We start from the raw sequence: 18,199 nt of genomic DNA on the forward strand, positions 1-18,199 counted from the left end.
GCGCAGTGGTTAAGAATCCGCCTGCCAAGGCAGGGAACACGGGTTCGATCCCTGGTCCGGGGAGATCCCACATGCCACGGAGCAACTAAGCCCGTGTGCCCCAACTACTGAGACTGTGTGCCACAACTACTGAAGCCTGAGTGCCTAGAGCCCATGCTTCACAACAAGAGAAGCCACCGCAATGAGAAGCCCGCGCACCACTACGAAGAGTAGCCCCTGTTTGCCGCAACTAGAGAAAGCCTGTGGGCAGCAACAAAGACCCAACGCAGCCAAAAATTAATAAATGAATAAATTAAAAAAAAAACAGTGGGAGCCTTCTGAGGGATAGGGGTTACATTTGCCTTTTTATTGGTTATTTATTTATTATTAATTAATTAATTTTTGGCTGCGTTGGGTCTTTGTTGCTGGGCACGGGCTTTCTCTAGTTGGGGTGAGCGGGGGCTACTCTTTGTTGCAGTGTGCGGGCTTCTCATTACGGTTGGTTTCTCTTTGTTGCGGAGCACGGGCTCTAGGCATGTGGGCTTCAGTAGTTGTGGCACGCGGGCTCAGTAGCTATGGCTCGCGGGCTCTAGAGCATAGGCTCAGTAGTTGTGGTGCAGAGGCTTAGTTGCTCCGCGGCATGTGGAATCTTCCGGGACCAGGTATCGAACCCGTGTCCCCTGCATTGGCAGGCGGATTCTTTTTTGTTTTTTTCCAACAGAAGGTTTTATATTTATTACTGAGTTACACAGTGAACAGTGGTGAGGAAAGATCAAAACAAGAGGAGAGAGCCATTCCATTTCTCCCATCAAACACAGGCAGCTGTTCCAGACACTAGTGATGTTATGATACAGTAAGATGCAATTGACATTGATAGCATAAATGTGTGCCACTTCATATGTGAGGCTCCTTATAGACCCAGCTTGGTTCTTCTCCAATGTCTTCTCTTGGAGTTGTACCTGATTTTATTACCAGTTTCCATTCGAATCCATTGGGGAATGGGACGATTCTCCTTTTGTTTCTTGGCCAGGAATCGCTTGATCCTGAAGGTCTTGTGAGAAGACATGGCGAGGAGCAAATTCAACCACACATAGGATGGGGGATGAGAAAAGAGCGGCAGGCGGATTCTTAACCACTGTGCCACTAGGGAAGCCCTAGACATGAAAATTCCTTAATAAGAGTAAGCACCAAGTGAATGTTCGCAGCCATCAGTGCTATGCAACAATTAATTCTGGCCAGTGGGATGAGGGATTCACTTATCTTACTGTTACTTCTCTGTATTGTCTAAATCATTATTTTAAAAAATGAACATGTATTTCTTTTGGAAATAGAAAAAAAGTTATTTTAAAATATGCAAACCTTCAGGTAACAAGGCGATTCTAATTTTGTTTGAAACAACATCATCTTAGAACAAAGTGAATGAATGAACTTAATGCCACTGAACTTCAAAATGGTTAAGATGGTAAATTTTATGTGTATTTTACCACAATTTTAAAAAGCAACAATATCACCGTCATCAACAACAATAACAACTACCAAAAAATTCAACATCATCATCGTCAACAACAACAGCTCCAAAAAAATTTATAAGCAGAGTAGAAAGTTCTGAAGGTGTCCCTGGGACCATTAGCAGTGATGAGATGGGATTGTTTTCTGCCTTATAGCTATGGCTTTAGAGCCTAGATTTCCTTCCGCGAACACTTCTTAGTTTTGCAACTAGTGAAGTTGCTCCTCTCGATGTTTACTCAGAGCCCCGCTCCGGAGTCGAAGCTGCACGGTTGGAGCCCAGCCCCACTCCCACCTCGGGGCCGACCCCAGCGAGCCTCAGTTTTCCTGTCTGGCAGCGGGGATGACAGCTCGCCCGGTCCCGCGCCCGGCCCCACCCTGCGGCCCTGGGATTGGCTCGCGTGCGGTTCCCCACCAACCCCCCGCGCCCGAGGCGGGGCCGAGCCTCTCCCGCCTGCCGGGCCCCAACCCGGAAATGCAGCTCGGAGGCGCCGGCTGGGCTGGCCGGGGCAGCGGAAGAGCGACGGCGAGTGTGACCAATGGGCGGCGGCGGCGGCGGCGCGGCGGAAGTCCCGCCTGGCGTCGCGCGGGGGCGGGGCGGCGCTGGGGCGGCAGGCCGCGGGGCGGGCGCAGGATGCGGGCGGCCATTGCTGGGGCTCCGCTGCGGGGAGGAGAACGTTGAGGAGGCGACGAGCCGCGCAGCGCTGCGGGGGAGTCGCCCGTGCGGACGCGGGGCCCATGGCCAGGACCACCAGCCAGCTGGTGAGTGCGTGGCAGCCGCCCGGGCGCGGCGGCCCGTCACTCCGCCAAGCGCGGCGGTCGCCGGGGCCCGGCGGGGCGGCCCGCGGTCCCGGGGGCCGGGCGGCGCCTCACCTGCGGCGAGCGGCCGGGCCGGGGACCGTGGGCGCCGTGGGGGCGCCGCTTGGCTGCTGCAGAAAGCCCTGGCCCGGGTGAGGCGGGCGCCGGCCCGGCGGGGGCGCTGACAGGCGCGCGGAGGGCGGGGGAGGCCGGGGAGGTGTCACCGGCCCGTCGCGGTGGAAGTGCTTGGAAAGTTTGTTTTCGGCGCGGCGCGGCGCGGCCTGAGGCAGGCCTCCGGGGTTACCTTTCGTTCTGTCTGCAGAGGAACCGCCCCGGGCCTTCACCTGGGACGGGGTCCCTGTGCCTCCGCTTGCAGCGAAAGCGGGACGTGCGAGTTCTTGCTCGAAGCACCTGATGCTCGGGCCCCTCCGAATTCTCGGTTGGGGTGGAGTCTGATACACTCGGATATGCTCCTTTCCCGGCCCGGTGGGGCGGCGTTTCGGTGCTTCTCATGCCTTGGGGCTCCGCTCCGGCACCGGCGTCGGTGTGATGGGAAGCCTCCTCGAGGTCGGCCTTGAAACCACCACCGCGGGCAAGTGAGCGTGACCGGGCGGAGGGATTTTAGGGGGAAGGAAAGAGATAAAGCACTTGTTGGGTTAAATGTTTTGCTGCAAGTATCGTTAGTGTTTCTGTGTTTTCTCTCTGTTGCTAAAAGTATCCCTAGTGTTTTTATGTTTGCCCTCGGTTAAGTTCGGGAGTCTTGGGAAGATGGTTTAAGGATTTATACCTTGTATGCGAATGTGAAGAATGGAAGAATGTCGAGACAGCTTGCAAAGTCTGGTTCAAAAGGCAAATCCCTTAAATGAGGGAAGACCCAAGAAGTTTACATTACCCCTTATTTTCCACGGTAGCGGCTGTTAATCTTTCTGAGGGGTCATGGGCCCTTTTGAGAATCTGACCCAAGATCTGAGTCCCCTCCTGAGAAAACCGCACGGCTTTACTGAATTTTGTAGTTACTTCAGGAGGCTCTTGATCCTTCTGGAGCTGGTCCGTGGACTTGAGGTTGAGAACTCTGCTTTGTAGAGATGGGTGATACTCTGAAGTCTGAGAGGAGGAGGACCTGTTCAGTTGAGAAAAATGGTGAAAGGCCAAGGGATGTCTTTGACTTTTGCGACATGTGTGGTTGTACCGCGGGGTGCCTGGGCTAAAGCGCAAAAACATGAGTTAGGCTGCTTGGCGGACCTCAGTGGCGGCTGGGGCTGACAGTGATCATGGAAGTTTGTAAGACGAACTTTCACACAGTGATGCTATTGCAGTACAAGGTGTGCGCTCTGATGGCGTCCAGGGGAAGAGGAAAAGAGCATATCGTGTCATAGTCTTGGTAGTTCCATGTGATGGACACTTGACATCTGGAGTTTCTTTGCAGAAGGCAGCTTTTTAGTACAAAAAGACTGGAATCCAGTGAGAAGAAATGAATTACAGAATAAAGGATGGACCTCCCCATCAGGAAGTGAGAGGAACTAGGCTTTTGTGTTTTCATCAGCTACATTTGTCCACATGTATGTGAGAATATGCTGTATTTCCCATCAATAACGGCAAAGATGCCCCCAGTAGTGGATTTTTCATCTGGGGACAGATAGATTTGCACTGTTCAAGTGAGTTTGCACCTGGATTTTTAAGGTGGCACTTTAGGAGAGGCCCCGTCCCAATTACTTTCCCGCTTCTTTACGTGTGTACAGCCAGCGGGGGAGCAGTATGAGTTGGGAAGTCTGGAAATGGCCCAGCCCAGTTTGGTACTACGGTGAGCCAGAGGCTGTCAGAACCATTTATTGAGCACTGACTTCAAGGCAGGCACTTTGCAAGATAGCTCACACCGTGTTGCTTGACTTCTGTCAAAAGTGTTGTGAGATAGGTGTCGCTCCCATTTTACAGGTGCAGAAACTTCAGTTTCCGCAGTGCAGAGAGGTTAAGGACCTGCCTAATACATAGAGTGCAGTTTGAACCCACGTCTGAGCGATGGCAGAGGCCTGGGTGCCACCCTGCCCCTCCTGGGGGGGGCGCCCTGAGGGAGGGTCGCAGCCCTCTGTCTGGGGAAGTCCTCAGTGCCACTGCCCAGGACGTCTTCCTGGGGGTTGTGCGTGTCCTCGGACTGCCGTGTGGGAGGCAGGAGGGACATCTTCTCGTGGAAGGACAGCACACTTAGCTATTTCTTTGGGCAGATGGCTGAACTCTGTGACCCCTGGAGCCTGTTTCAGCCTCACGCTGTCAGAAAGCAGCTGTTTGGAAAGAGGCTCTGGTCCCTCCTTATTTGAGGGCTGATATTCTGAATGGGTGAGGTTTGGAATCCTTGCTTCTTAAAAAATTGTGCAACGATTTTGTTAAAGGTAAAACTGTTGATTGGGGAGAGTGGTTCCTTGCACACTCTAGGATGGCTTTTGCAAGGGTGGCTGCATCTGTGTGAGAAGCCAGTGGGGAAGGCAGAGAACTTGGAAAGAAGTGGGTTCTGATTTTCACACACCCTTTTGGGGAGCTTCTCATGTGGCCTCGTGCAGTATGATGTATTTGTGACGCCCCTACAGCACTTACTGAGCCGAGTCCAGAGGTGGCAAGGTGAGGTCCCTATACTAATAAAAGGTGGAAGTGTAGGTTTGTTCTAGTCTTATGACATGCGTTTTATAAGAAGGATGACAGCAGCAGCTTGTGGCGATATGGGATCTGAAAAGAGGCCTTGGGCAGCTCTTCAAAGCAGGACTTGGCCTCTAGGCTGCCTTTTTTTTTTTTTTTTTTTTAGATATGTAAGATACATTTATATAATGATAAGTGTAATGAAGAACATACTACAGGATAATGGGTTACAATGATGGGGGTGGGGGGTGGGGTGGACTGGCGGTGGCACTTGAGACTTGAGTCAGTATACACAGTCTAGGCTGCCTTTAGCACAGGTTTGGGGAGGAGGAAAAGGCAGCTCCTGGGTGGGTCCCCCTCTTCAATCTGTGCCTTTGTCTGCTGAGCCACCTAACGCGGGGTTTGGGTGCACGTAGGGCAAGTGTGTAATGAACTGGGAAGCGCTGCAGAAATGAGGGGGTGAACAACGTTGGTCCCTTCTGAGTTGATGGTGTGAGGAGAGCCTCCACTGGCCCTACATTTTGTCCCTTCCTGAGGAGTATCTTCTGTGGAAACGGACTTTGATGGAATCCCATGAGATACTTCACTTCTGTGACTATGGAGCAAGGAGCCACTGCTGAGGAACACTTGATGCAGAAATGACTCCCTCAGCAGGTGTGAGGGTTGGGGCCAACGTGTGCGTGCGCTGCGCCTGCCCTTGTGATGACAGCTGGCCATAGGGGCGCGGAGCACAGTTGTTTTGAAGGCAGGTTCAAAGGGCAGATCACCGGGGAGGAAGTGCTGGTGTGGAAACTGTAAGTTTTGGACATGTGTTGTTAAAGCCTTTTCAGTAGTGCATTCTTCCGTAACTGGATTGCATTCTTGTTCACTGTGATACCAAACCCTTTAAAAAAATAACTTGAATATTGAGAACCAGTCGTGTATCCAGTCTCTAGATGAAACAACAGCCAGAGTGCATTTTCTCAAGAGCAGTGGGGAACATGTTCTGATGATGATGTCTTAGTGGAGAAAGACCTGTTGGGTTCATGGTGGTTCTTGGGGTGGGGGGGTGGGGGTGTGTTTTCTGTGCTCGACGCTGGTTGCATTTATATAGTTGCATGAAGTCTGCTTCCATCCTCTTGGTCTAGAAAATTTTTCTAATTTAAAATGGCATTTTATTATTTATTATTTTTTATTTGGCAACACCGCATGGCGTGCGGGATCTTAGTTCCCCGACCAGGGATTGAACCTGCGCCCCCTGCAGTGGAAGTGCAGAGTCTTAACCACTGGACCGCCAGGGAAGTCCCTAAAATGGAATTTTTATCCCAAGAAATTCCAAGTTGTTTTGAATGTGTTAAGAGAGAGAGTTCATTATAAAGCATTTACATTTGTGGGCTTCAAATCCCTTATCAGAGCAACTGACTCAGGTTTCTGTTTAAATAGTTTGATTACACATAGGCTCACAGAAGCGAGAACTGACAGCACTGCAAACTCTGTGTGTGAAAAAGAGGGACAAATCTGACCTTAGCAGCTCATGACTGGGTGCATGGCCCACAGAAGAACAAACAAGTGTGGTTTCCATCTGGAGTGTAGTCGAGGGGCCTGATGAAGGTGGGCACATAGTTCCTGGTGGCCTGGTGACCTCCTCTATCCTACAGATAGGATTGTGTGCCCTCTGTACCAGCCACTTGCAGCCTTTGAAATATTTAAAGATGTGGTTTGAAGGTTGTCTGGAGGTCCCTGTCTTCCGCCTGTTTGTGGAGCTGGTGGCAGGTCTGCCCACACTGGAGAGGGCTGATGAGAGGCTGTGTGTGTGTCTCTCTTGGCAGTATTTCAGTCAGAATCCATCCGGGTAAAAGCTTATTTAACAATGAATTCATTGTTAAAGTCTCATTCTTCAACCTGTTTTTCTTTTTTGGAATTAATTTTACTGTAGCAGGAGTTGTATCTCAAAGTGACAGCCTAATATTGGATGCTGTCAAAGAAGGTTGATGAAGCCGCATTGAAGTTCTCCTTAGTGCTTTGACCTGCAGTGGAAACCTGTGGGAAAAGGGGCTTGGAGTTAACTTTTCTATCTTCCCTCCCTGTTTCTGGAAGATTTGGGAAAACAGGGGCTGCAGTGGACCTGGGAACTCTGCCCCGTCCAGGGGGAGAAGGTTTACCTTGCAGACCTTGCTCTTGCACCGGGTCTGAAGTGCAGTCGGTTCTTGTGCTCGACGGTGGCGTGGCTGTGGACACCCTCCTGCAGTGAAGGAAGTAGTTATGTCTGGAGGGGGATGGCCGCACGGCGTGCTCATCACATGCTCTCGCCTGTGGGGCTGAAAACATTGACACATTTTTTTCCTAGTTTTCCCTTTCCTGGTGAGGAAGTGAGTTGCTAGTGGGGGTCCCCAAATTCCAATGCTCCTGTGACTTCCCCTGCTTTTCTTGGCGTGTCACTTAGCTCCTCCTCCGCGAGCGTCCCTCAGTTGCCCGTGCCATGTGGCCTCTCTTCCCAGCCTGTAAAGCCCAGGACAGTGTCCAGGATGTTCTCGGCTGCCAGGTTCTCCTCTTTAGGCCCTTTCTCTTTGCCTGAAGAAATTCCCCTCAGTGGAAACACACCGGCCTCCCCACCCCCTGGCTGTGAAGCCTTTTCTGGCCAATCAGCTTCTTTGTGTCCCCCCTACGGCCCTTTGGTCTGCATCAGCTTTTGTTATATATTCAATGTTTTGTTTCTCGAAAACAGGTTCTGTACCTTGTTATGTATATATCTCTCTAAACTTGGAGTCTAGATGGTTTCTGTTACTCTTTCTCACGCTTTCTCTTCATGGTTCTCATACCCGGCATATTTGTGACAAGCCTGTCTTACCATTTTTGCTATTTATTAACGAAGACATCTCTGAATCCTGCATGTGTATTCTGACTCCCTGTGTTCAGAGCTGTATATGTTTGAGGGATGGAGGGTCTCATCATAAAATGTTTGTTGCTTAATATGAAAGCATTCCAAACTAGGAAGAAGTCAGATGGTTAAAAACATGGTCCCATGTACCATTTCTTCATTGTCTAAGGAAATATAATTCAAAAAATGGATGGCTCTTTTTTCTCTCTATATATTATACCACCTACCCTTTTACCACTTTTCAACCCTTGAAAGGTTGTATTTGAAAGCCATTGGTTCCTTTTTATACTACAGTCCTTCCTGGGAAGTTTTGGTGATCAAATGTCAGGTTAAATCTGGATTAGTAAGTGTTAGTGTCAAGCATACAGTATTCTGGGCTGAGGCTCTCCATGTTGGCACTGGTGCCCTGCTGTGCCAACAGGCAGGGGTGAGCCCTGCCATGGACCACTGTCCTCATGTGGTCAGACCCTGAGTATCTAACTTGTAGAAGAGCCAGCGTCGGCTTTGTGGACCCTGCAGGTGGGCCCTGAGGATCAGGATGACCCTAGCAGATTCTCTGACCAGAAGCCAAGCTGCTTTCCCCTCGTGACGGAAGCAGCCACCCTGCTCTGCGGTCCCTTTGGCACACCTCTCTTTGCTGCTTTGGGTAAGGTCAGAGAGAGCTTTTCCCAGCCCTTGGCTTTGCTCTAATTTCTACGAGTGTCCTGTCTTAAGAGGAGCACATGCTCTGTGGGTGTGTGCAGTGCCACAGCTGTGCCCCTGGCTGTGAGGGGCTCCACCTTCCTGAGATGGTTGTGCGGCTGGTGGTCCTGGGGGATCCCAACGCTCTGTGTCTGAGCAGCCCACCTTGTCTTGGGTTTTCCTGCCATGCACCTGTGCACGGATGTGGGGTGAACGAGAGTGAGTGAGAGAGCCACCAACCTAGGAGGAGGGCGGGAGTGGATGGGAACTTCAGACCTAAGTGTGTGCCAGCACTGGCCGTGAGCAGTGCTTCTCCTTTGGGAAATGGTGGGAACAGCCCAGTCTTTGGGAAAATTGCCCGAATACTGGCTCTGCTCAGGCATGTTCTTAGGAAAGTCTGATCCGTGGCAGCTAGGCCCTGGGGAAGCAGGTAAGTTAGCAAGCCAGGAAGCTTGATAACTGCTCATTTCCGGGGTCCTGTCATTATTAACCGGCTTCCTTCCAGAGGGTGAGCCCTTAGCCATTCTGCATTTTTCTCTCAGAGTGGCCTGTGACTTAGCCTGGACTGGAGACTGAGAGAATAAACTGTTTCCTCAGTGCACAGTCTCAGAAGCTCAGCCCATACTACCCTCTTTTTCCATTGTTAACTCATTTTTTTCTTCCTGCAGTTTGGCATTTTTCTTTCATGGGTTTTTTTTATTGGTCAAAATTATAGTCTGCTGATTGTATGTACATAGCTGTTATTATCAGATATACAGTTTTAAAGTTGTGCATCTAAATATAGATTTTATTTGTGAACACATTTATTTTCATTCCTAGAAAAACAAAACTCATACAATCTAAGTGCTTTTTTTTTTTTTTTTTTTTTTTTAAATCTTAGAAAACTCTTTTACCCAGAAGCGCTGGCACTGAGCTTTGTGTTTCGGGGGAGTGGGGGGTGAGGATGGTCAGGTGGTGAGTTAGGAGAAGAGGCATCAACAGAACAGGGCTCCATGCTTATGCCCTGAAGGAATCCTTGGGTGAAAAGGACCTGATGTGCAGCTCAGTGGGTGGGGGGCAGCCTACGTGCGCGCGCTCACCCCTCTGTGACCCCCTTAACCATGGCCCCGCTTCAGGGGCTGAGGGGAAATGGTCAGCAGTGTGGCCAGAAGGGAGGGCAGTGCCCTACCAGGAGGGGGTGGCCTGCCTTTGTAGGGCTGCTGCAGTGAGGCACACAGAAGAACCTGGCCCCAGGGTGCACCGAGCAGGGGGGCTTTCCTGGCAGGGGCAGCCCGGAGGGCAGGGGAGCAGGGAAGTGGCTGAGTGTGGAGGAAGTTCAAGGAGGGAGCGCCGTTTTGTGTGCTGGGAAGACCAGGTGGCTGTGCTTGCCTAGTGCTTTCTCGGGGAGACCTGCTGTGCTTCCAAACACGGATGTCTTTTGGACAGTGCATGATGAAGGTGGTGGTATTTGGAAATTTATACTGAATTTATTCAGTGTCAGGTTTTTTTCCCTTCCTTTCAAGTGTATTATTTTCCTTCAGTAGCCCTATATTTTTCAAATTAGTATTCAGTATGGACTCTGAGTCAAGTTGTTTTTTGTTGTTGTTTCGTTTTGTTTTTGGCCGCGCTGCACTGCTTCCCTGAGCAGGGATCGAACCCGTGCCCCCTGCAGTGGAATCGCAGAGTCCTAACCACTGGACCACCAGGGAATTCCCCTGAGTCAAGTTTTTAATGACACAGGATGTTTTCAGATCCTTTAAGCTTGCTTGAAGCTATCAAAATAGCCTCCAAACAAACTTATTTTTAAAATAAACTTGAGGGGCTTCCCTGGTGGTCCAGCGGGTAAGACTCCACGCTCCCAATGCAGGAGGCCCGGTTTCGATCCCTGGTCAGGGAACTAGATCCTGCATGCCACAACTAAGAGTCCACATGCTGCGAGTAAACGTGCCGCACGAAGATTGCGCATGCCACAACTACGACCTGGAGCAGCCAAAATAAATAAATAAATATTAAAAAAATAAACTTGATTTTTGGAATAACTTTAGATACATAGAAAGGTTGCAAACACAACACAGAATTCCCATAATACCCATCATCCCACTTCCCCTAATGTTAACATCTGTACAACGCTGCCACATCTGTCAAAACTAAGACTTCAACATTGGTGCCACACTATTGACTGTACTGCAAACCTATTGGGGTTTCCTCAGTTTCCCCCCAATGTCCTCTTCTGTTGCAGGGTCCCATCCAGGGTACCACGTTGCATTTGGTTGTTGTGTCTCCTTGGTCTCCTCTGCTCTATGACAGTTTCTCAGTCCTTCCTTGTTTGTCATGAACTTGACGCTTTTGAAGAGTACTGGTCAGGTATTTCATAGACTGTCCCTCAGTTTGGGTTTGTCTGATGTCTTTTGTTGATGAAACTGGGGTTATGGACTCAGGAAGAATCCCAAGGAAGTTGGGTGCCCCTAGTGCGTATATCAGGAGTGCCTCATGTCCATCTGACTTATCACTGGAAAGATGAAACAAGATTAGTTCTGATTGACTGGAATTAGGCCTATGGCCCTGCTCTGCTCTCTGATACTTGCTGTTTGTGTGTCATAGGATGACCACAGTATTTTTATTTTGGGAGGGAGCTTCATGCTTACCCAGTTGGATCCTTCTGGTTTCCAGATGAAGACACTTGGGACTTGGAGGGCTTCTGACTTATGTACCAGGTCAGAGCTGGCATGGGGTCCAGGTGCCTGCCTGCTCTGGCCACTTTCTGCAGGCATGGACGCTCCCAGGACACTGTGCAGGGACAGAGATGTCCCCAGGTGCCGAGTGAACCTGAACCCACTGATAGAAACGCTTTCTAATCGGGGAAGGCCCGTGTCCCTCCGGAGTATTTGGAGGCTGCTATTTGTGATCTAATTAGCATTTGCCGTGATCTGCTCAGGTCCTGTGTGCTCAGTCTCTTTGTGCTTTCTTTGCAGGTAGGAGGATAGATCTGTATCACCTGGTCCTTGTGAAAGTAGGTGGTTAGCTTTGGTATGTTCTCTAGCTTTTTTTCTTTCAAGTGAAGCTATGGTGTTGTTTACTGTCTAAAGATCTTGAGTCACAGCCTGACTTGTGGGCTGTTGCTTTGAGACTTTTAGATTGAAACAAGCACAGAGTTTGGAGTTTCGTCTAGCCCAGAACTCTGAAGATAGGCATATTCAGGAAAGTCATGCGTTTGGTTTGTTTTCCCACCCATCTATGGATTTGCCCCTCCAACGTCGTTTCCATATGACCACAGCAAAAACAAGACAGTTATGAAGGTAGGAATTGGTGGGAAGAAGGACCAGGGCGCTGATATAAGGGCAAAGCACTATGAAGAAAATGACGGAGAGGGCTTCTGGCAGCAGCGGAGAGGCCTGAAGGCATTGAAGTCCCTCCCTAGGACTGACTCTAGGAGTCCGGAGGCTGTTTACGTGTTTGGGGTTGGCTAAGAGAAGGTGAAATAGAGACTGGACTGGCCTGGCCTGCTCTTCTTTCCTTCCTCCTCCTCTCTTTGTTTCTGGTAACTGAACTCTAAGTTGGTGATTGGTGGAGGTGTGGATGAATGTCATGCTAGACAAAATAGATCTTTCTCTGCACACTGATGATGTTGTGAAGCTCTTCTGTGGGAGTTAGCCGTTAACAGTGGGACAAAGTCTCTCTCTGTCTCAGTTGGCCATTATTGTTCCCAATAAGAAACTCGTTATTCAGAATTTGCAGATAAAGGCCCAGGAAAGGAAAGCATCTGTTAAAGGAGCCTTTTCAGGTGTCAGGATAGGCATTCTTAGTTAGAAATAAGCTGGGTCTCTCTCCTTCCGTTGCAAAACCATGTAAGTTTACACTGCTGGAAGGGTGTTCCTGCCAGATGATGTTGATATATATGGCCAGTGGCATTCTGGGCGCTGGTTTGTTTTTCTCCTATTTCAAAGAGAGAGGAGCTTCAGAGGATTAAAAAACAAAAGTCTGAGGACATTAATCTGGCTTTTTTTTTTTAAACAGGATAATCTGTTTGGGTGATTAGAACAGTTATCCATATCACTGTGGTTGTATGTTTATGTGTGGGAAACACCAATGGAGGGTAAACAAAATCTAGGGCATTTTAGGGAAGTTCCAACAGGTCCGTTTGCTGCTCTCAAGGATCGTGCACCTTGCTGGGGGAGGTGCACAAGCTGTGGGCCGGCAAGGACAGATTACAGTGCAGTCCCCACTGAGGTTGAAGGACACAGGAGGAGGAGAGGGCATGGCTAGTGGGTCAGTGTCAGCAAGGGGGACGTAACGGGGCTGCTGAGGATCCCCAGCGCAGAAGAGGGGAAGGGGGGGCTGGAGGGAAGGGGTTGGGAGGGCTGGAACCCTAGAGAACGGTTCTCATTTCATTGGAAGTGCCCATGTGCTCTAGATTTTATTTTAGCCCTTGACCTTTCAGTCTTGGAGGCTGAGGGAGGTTTCCTTTAAGGAGCTGGGGTTGGAAGCTGGAGAGTGGGAAAGAGGAGCCCCAGGGTTCAGCTCCTCTGGGTAGAAGGGGAAACAGCTCAGTACCTGCTGGCCTCACCACATCACTTAACTTTCAAGATAAATTGCTTTGGATCAAGTTAGGTATCACTCAGATTCACAAACTAGATTGCAGGGGAAAAACGTTTGCTGAATGAGTTTAATTCCCAAGGAAAGATTCATATTTAAGTGGTGTATAATTAATGTGACTTGAGCTTAGAAACTCAGTTTTTCTTAGTTGTCAAGTTTAATATGTTAAATTATTTTAGTAAAACAGAAGGCGAGAGCTTGTTGATATTATTGTTTTCTGACTAATAATAGGTTTTACTGAAAAGCTTTTTTACTAAAGCTTTTAATGCATATTCTTTCTAGATTTCATCCAAGTTATTTGGCTGTGAAACAGAATCTTAAGTATATGGATTGGAGTGTCTTTGAAGTGCTGCTGTTTTGCTGATACTGCTCTAGGATGACAGGCTTTAAAAGCAGAAATAGGATTTCCACACTGGGCCCCCAGTGGTAGTTAATGATTTCTTCCTCACACATAGGATCTGTATCTAAAAGATACTAATTTATTCATCTACTCATTAGCAAATACTTTTTATACATCGCACGTCTTTTCTGGATGAATGATCTGATGGACCCGGAAGGAAGTGCAGAAGGTCTCTGGGCCCCACATGGTATCACCAGTGTCTATTGAGGACTTAGTGGCCCCTGTGGTCGGTGTGCCATTGATAAGGTCCCTCAGAGGCCCCCACCGCCTGGAGCCCCTGTGCTGCATCTGCTGACCCTCCTAGGTCAAATTTCATCCCTGCAGCCATCAAGGTTAATAGTTACCGGGAACCAACTGGAAGATCTATCTTTTCTTCACCCAGGGGTCATCGTTTCCTTTCTGTATTTTTAAAAAAATCAAATTGGGACCCTGACTGTATATCTGAGACAGTTTTGTCTCCTGCTGTTTTTCACTGAGTGTTTTGCATGAGCCACTTCCAGTGGTTGTGTGGTACTCCCCACTGTGGGTCAACCATGAGTAGCCATTGTCCTGTTGTGGACGTTTACATAGGCCGTTTCCAGCTGTTTGGAGTAATTTCTTAATGAATGTTTTCATAATATAAATCTTAGTATGAATTTGACTGTTTCAACTAGATTCAGTGTAGCAGAAATTGGCAGGTCAGAAGGACTTGAGCCTAAGATGTGATATGGGAGTGGTTACTGAATGCTTCCCAGGAAGGTCCTGCCAATTTGGGGCCCTACTTTCTTGTTCCCTGGGTCACATGGAGTATCAGCATCAGACATACCCTCTACCAGCTGGGGAGGGTTGAGAGCGAGTTTGAATCTGGCTTCACTGTTGGGCTCTTGACTTTGGACAGGGACCTGATGTGTGCCTCAGTGCCTCCATCTGTAAAAAGGGATGCCAGTGGTCCTTACCCCCAAGAGTTGTTTTGAGGACTGTGATAATATGTGTGAAATGCTCAGAAGTGTGCGTGACAACAGTAAGTGCTTAATAAAAGTTATTTTTAGAAGTAGAGAAAAATGACAGTTCATTAAGTTCCTTTTAAGCAATATTATTTACAGTTGTATCTATAAGGGGTGTATATTGAGAATTTAAAACAAACTTGCATGTGCCACCACCCTGTTTTTTTTTTTTAGTTATTTCTGAGCTATACATTTTAAAGTAATAACTAGGATTATGACATAACATTATACCAGAACATATAAGATTTTTAGAAATTTCATGTAATGTCTGAAACATTTATATTAACATATTTCCGTACAAATAACCCAATGAAAGTTTAATATTAGTTGTTTTGTTTGTTTGTGTTTTTATACTGCAGGTTCTTATTAGTCATCAATTTTATACACATCAGTGTATACATGTCAATCCCAATTGCCCAATTCAGCACACCACCATCCCCACCCCACCACAGTTTTCCCCCCCTTGGTGCCCATATGTCTGTTCTCTACATCTGTGTCTCAACTTCTGCCCTGCAAACCGGCTCATCTGTACCATTTTTCTAGGTTCCGCATACATGCGTTAATATACGATATTTGTTTTTCTCTTTCTGACTTACTTCACTCTGTATGACAGCCTCTAGGTCCATCCACGTCTCAACAAATGACTCAATTTCGTTCCTTTTTATGGCTGAGTAATATTTCATTGTATATATGTACCACAACTTCTTTATCCATTCATCTGTCGATGGGCATTTAGGTTGCTTCCGTGACCTGGCTATTGTAAATAGTGCTGCAATGAACATTGGGGTGCATGTGTCTTTTTGAATTACGGTTTTCTCTGGGTATATGCCCAGTAGTGGGATTGCTGGGTCATATGGTAATTCTATTTTTAGTTTTTTAAGGAACCTCCATATTGTTCTCCATAGTGACTGTATCAATTTAGATTCCCACCAACAGTGCAAGAGGGTTCCCTTTTCTCCATACCCTCTCCAGCATTTGTTGTTTGTAGATTTTCTGATGATGCCCGTTCTAACTGGTGTGAGGTGATACCTCATTGTAGTTTTGATTTGCATTTCTCTAATAATTAGTGATGTTGAGCATCTTTTTATGTGCTTCGTGGCCGTCTGTATGTCTTCTTTGGAGAAATGTCTGTTTAGGTCTTCTGCCCATTTTTGGATTGGGGTGTTTGTTTCTTTAATATTGAGCTGAATGAGCTGTTTATATATTTTGGAGATTAATCCTTTGTCTGTTGATTCGTTTGCAAATATTTTCTCCCATTCTGAGGGTTGTCTTTTCGTCTTGTTTATGGTTTCCTTTGCTGTGCAAAAGCTTTGAAGTTTCATTAGGTCCCATTTGTTTATTTTTGTCTTTATTTCCATTACTCTAGGAGGTGGATCAAAAAAGATCTTGCTGTGATTTACGTCAAAGAGTGTTCTTCCTATGTTTTCCTCTAAGAGTTTTATAGTGTCCAGTCTTACATTTAGGTCTCGAATCCATTTTGAGTTTATTTTTGTGTATGGTGTTAGGGAGTATTCTAAGTTCATTCTTTTACATGTAGCTATCCAGTTTTCCCAGCACCACTTATTGAAGAGACTGTCTTTTCTCCATTGTATATCTTTGCCTCCTTTGTCATAGATTAGTTGACCATAGGTGCGTGGGTTTATCTCTGGGCTTTCTATCTTGTTCCATTGATCTATGTTTCTGTTTTTGTGCCAGTACCATATTGTCTTGATTACTGTAGCCTTTGTAGTATAGTCTGAAGTCAGGGAGTCTGATTCCTCCAGCTCCGTTTTTTTCCCTCAAGACTGCTTTGGCTATTCGGGGTCTTTTGTGTCTCCATACAAATTTTAAGATGATTTGTTCTAGCTCCATAAAAAATGCCATTGGTAATTTGATAGGGATTGCATTGAATCTGTAGCTTGCTTTGGGTAGTATAGTCATTTTCACAATGTTGATTCTTCCAATCCAAGAACATGGTATATCTCTCCATCTGTTGGTATCGTCTTTAATTTCTTTCATCAGTGTCTTATAGTTTTCTGCATACAGGTCTTTTGTCTCCCTAGGTAGGTTTATTCCTAGGTATTTTATTCTTTTTGTTGCAATGGTAAATGGGAGTGTTTCCTTAATTTCTCTTTCAGATTTTTCATCATTAGTGTATAGGAATGCAAGAGATTTCTGTGCATTAATTTTGTATCCTGCAACTTTATCATATTCATTAATTAGCTCTAGCAGTTTTCTCGTGACAGTTTTAGGATTCTCTATGTATAGTATCATGTCATCTGCAAACAGTGACAGTTTTACTTCTTCTTTTCCAATTTGTATTCCTTTTATTTCTTTTTCTTCTCTGATTGCCGTGGCTAGGACTTCCAGAACTATGTTGAATAATAGTGATGAGAATGGACATCCTTGTCTCGTTCCTGATCTTAGAGGAAATGCTTTCAGCTTTTCACCATTGAGAATGATGTTTGCTGTGGGTTTGTCATATATGGCCTTTATTATGTTGAGGTAGGTTCCCTCTATGCCCACTTTCTGGAGAGTTTTTATCATAAATGGGTGTTGAATTTTGTCAAAAGCTTTTTCTGCATCTATTGAGATGATCATATGGTTTTTCTTCTTCAATTTGTTAATATGGTGTATCACATTGATTGATTTGCATATAATGAAGAATCCTTGCATCCCTGGGATAAATCCCGCTTGATCATGGTGTATGATCCTTTTAATGTGTTGTTGGATTCTGTTTGCTAGTATTTTGTTGAGGATTTTTACATCTATATTTATCAGTGATATTGGTCTGTAATTTTCTTTTTTTGTAGTGTTTTTGTCTGGTTTTGGTATCAGGGTGATGGTGGCCTCATAGAATGAGTTTGGGAGTGTTCCTTCCTCTGCAATATTTTGGAAGAGTTTGAGAAGGATAGGTGTTAGCTCTTCTCTAAATGTTTGATAGAATTCACCTGTGAAGCCATCTGGTCCTGGACTTTTGTTTGTTGGAAGATTTTTAATCACAGTTTCAATTTCATTACTTGTGATTGGTCTGTTCATATTTTCTGCTTCTTCCTGGTTCAGTCTTGGAAGGCTATACCTTTCTAAGAATTTGTCCATTTCTTCCAGGTTGTCCATTTTATTGGCATAAAGTTGCTTGTAGTAGTCTCTTAGGATGCTTTGTATTTCTGCGGTGTCTGTTGTAACTTCTCCTTTTTCATTTCTGATTTTATTGATTTGAGTCCTCTCCCTCTTTTTCTTGATGAGTCTGGCTAATGGCTTATCAATTTTGTTTATCTTCTCAAAGAACCAGCTTTTAGTTTTATTGATCTTTGCTATTGTTTTCTTTGTTTCTATTTCATTTATTTCTGCTCTGATCTTTATGATTTCTTTCCTTCTGCTAACTTTGGGTTTTGTTTGTTCTTCTTTCTCTAGTTTCTTTAGGTGTAAGGTTAGATTGTTTACTTGAGATTTTTCTTGTTTCTTTAGGTAGGCTTGTATAGCTCTAAACTTCCCTCTTAGAACTGCTTTTGCTGCATCCCATAGGTTTTGGGTCATCGTGTTTTCATTGTCATTTGTCTCTAGGTATTTTTTGATTTCCTCTTTGATTTTTTCAGTGATCTCTTGGTTATTTAGTAATGTATTGTTTAGCCTCCATGTGTTTGTGTTTTTTATGCTTTTTCCCCTGTAATTCATTTCTAATCTCATAGCGTTGTGGTCAGAAAAGATGCTTGATATGATTTCAATTTTCTTAAATTTACTGAGGCTTGATTTGTGACCCAAGATGTGATCTATCCTGGAGCATGTTCCATGCGCACTTGAGAAGAAAGTGTAATCTGC

At 46.4% G+C, this 18,199-nt stretch overlaps 2 protein-coding genes across 3 annotated transcripts in view; one reads left to right on the forward strand and one right to left on the reverse strand.

Annotated features, from left to right (window-relative positions):
- Positions 1 to 867: 867 nt before the first annotated feature.
- On the reverse strand, positions 868 to 1,141 carry LOC133103846 (large ribosomal subunit protein eL39-like). Its single transcript, XM_061209407.1, has one exon. The coding sequence runs from the start codon at positions 1,139 to 1,141 to the stop codon at positions 890 to 892; it is 252 nt and encodes an 83-aa protein (XP_061065390.1). The 3' UTR covers positions 868 to 889.
- A 964-nt stretch (positions 1,142 to 2,105) lies between these two features.
- Positions 2,106 to 18,199, forward strand: part of PDPK1 (3-phosphoinositide dependent protein kinase 1) — an 80,407-nt gene continuing 64,313 nt past the window's right edge. For both annotated transcript variants that reach the window (XM_061208263.1, XM_061208264.1), the window contains exon 1: positions 2,106 to 2,247. In XM_061208263.1, coding sequence (XP_061064246.1) covers positions 2,224 to 2,247 — 24 coding nt within the window. In that variant the 5' untranslated portion in view covers positions 2,106 to 2,223. The remainder of the gene's footprint in view (positions 2,248 to 18,199) is intronic.

This window comes from Eubalaena glacialis, chromosome 13 (assembly GCF_028564815.1).
Source record: "Eubalaena glacialis isolate mEubGla1 chromosome 13, mEubGla1.1.hap2.+ XY, whole genome shotgun sequence".
Lineage (NCBI taxonomy): Eukaryota > Metazoa > Chordata > Mammalia > Artiodactyla > Balaenidae > Eubalaena > Eubalaena glacialis.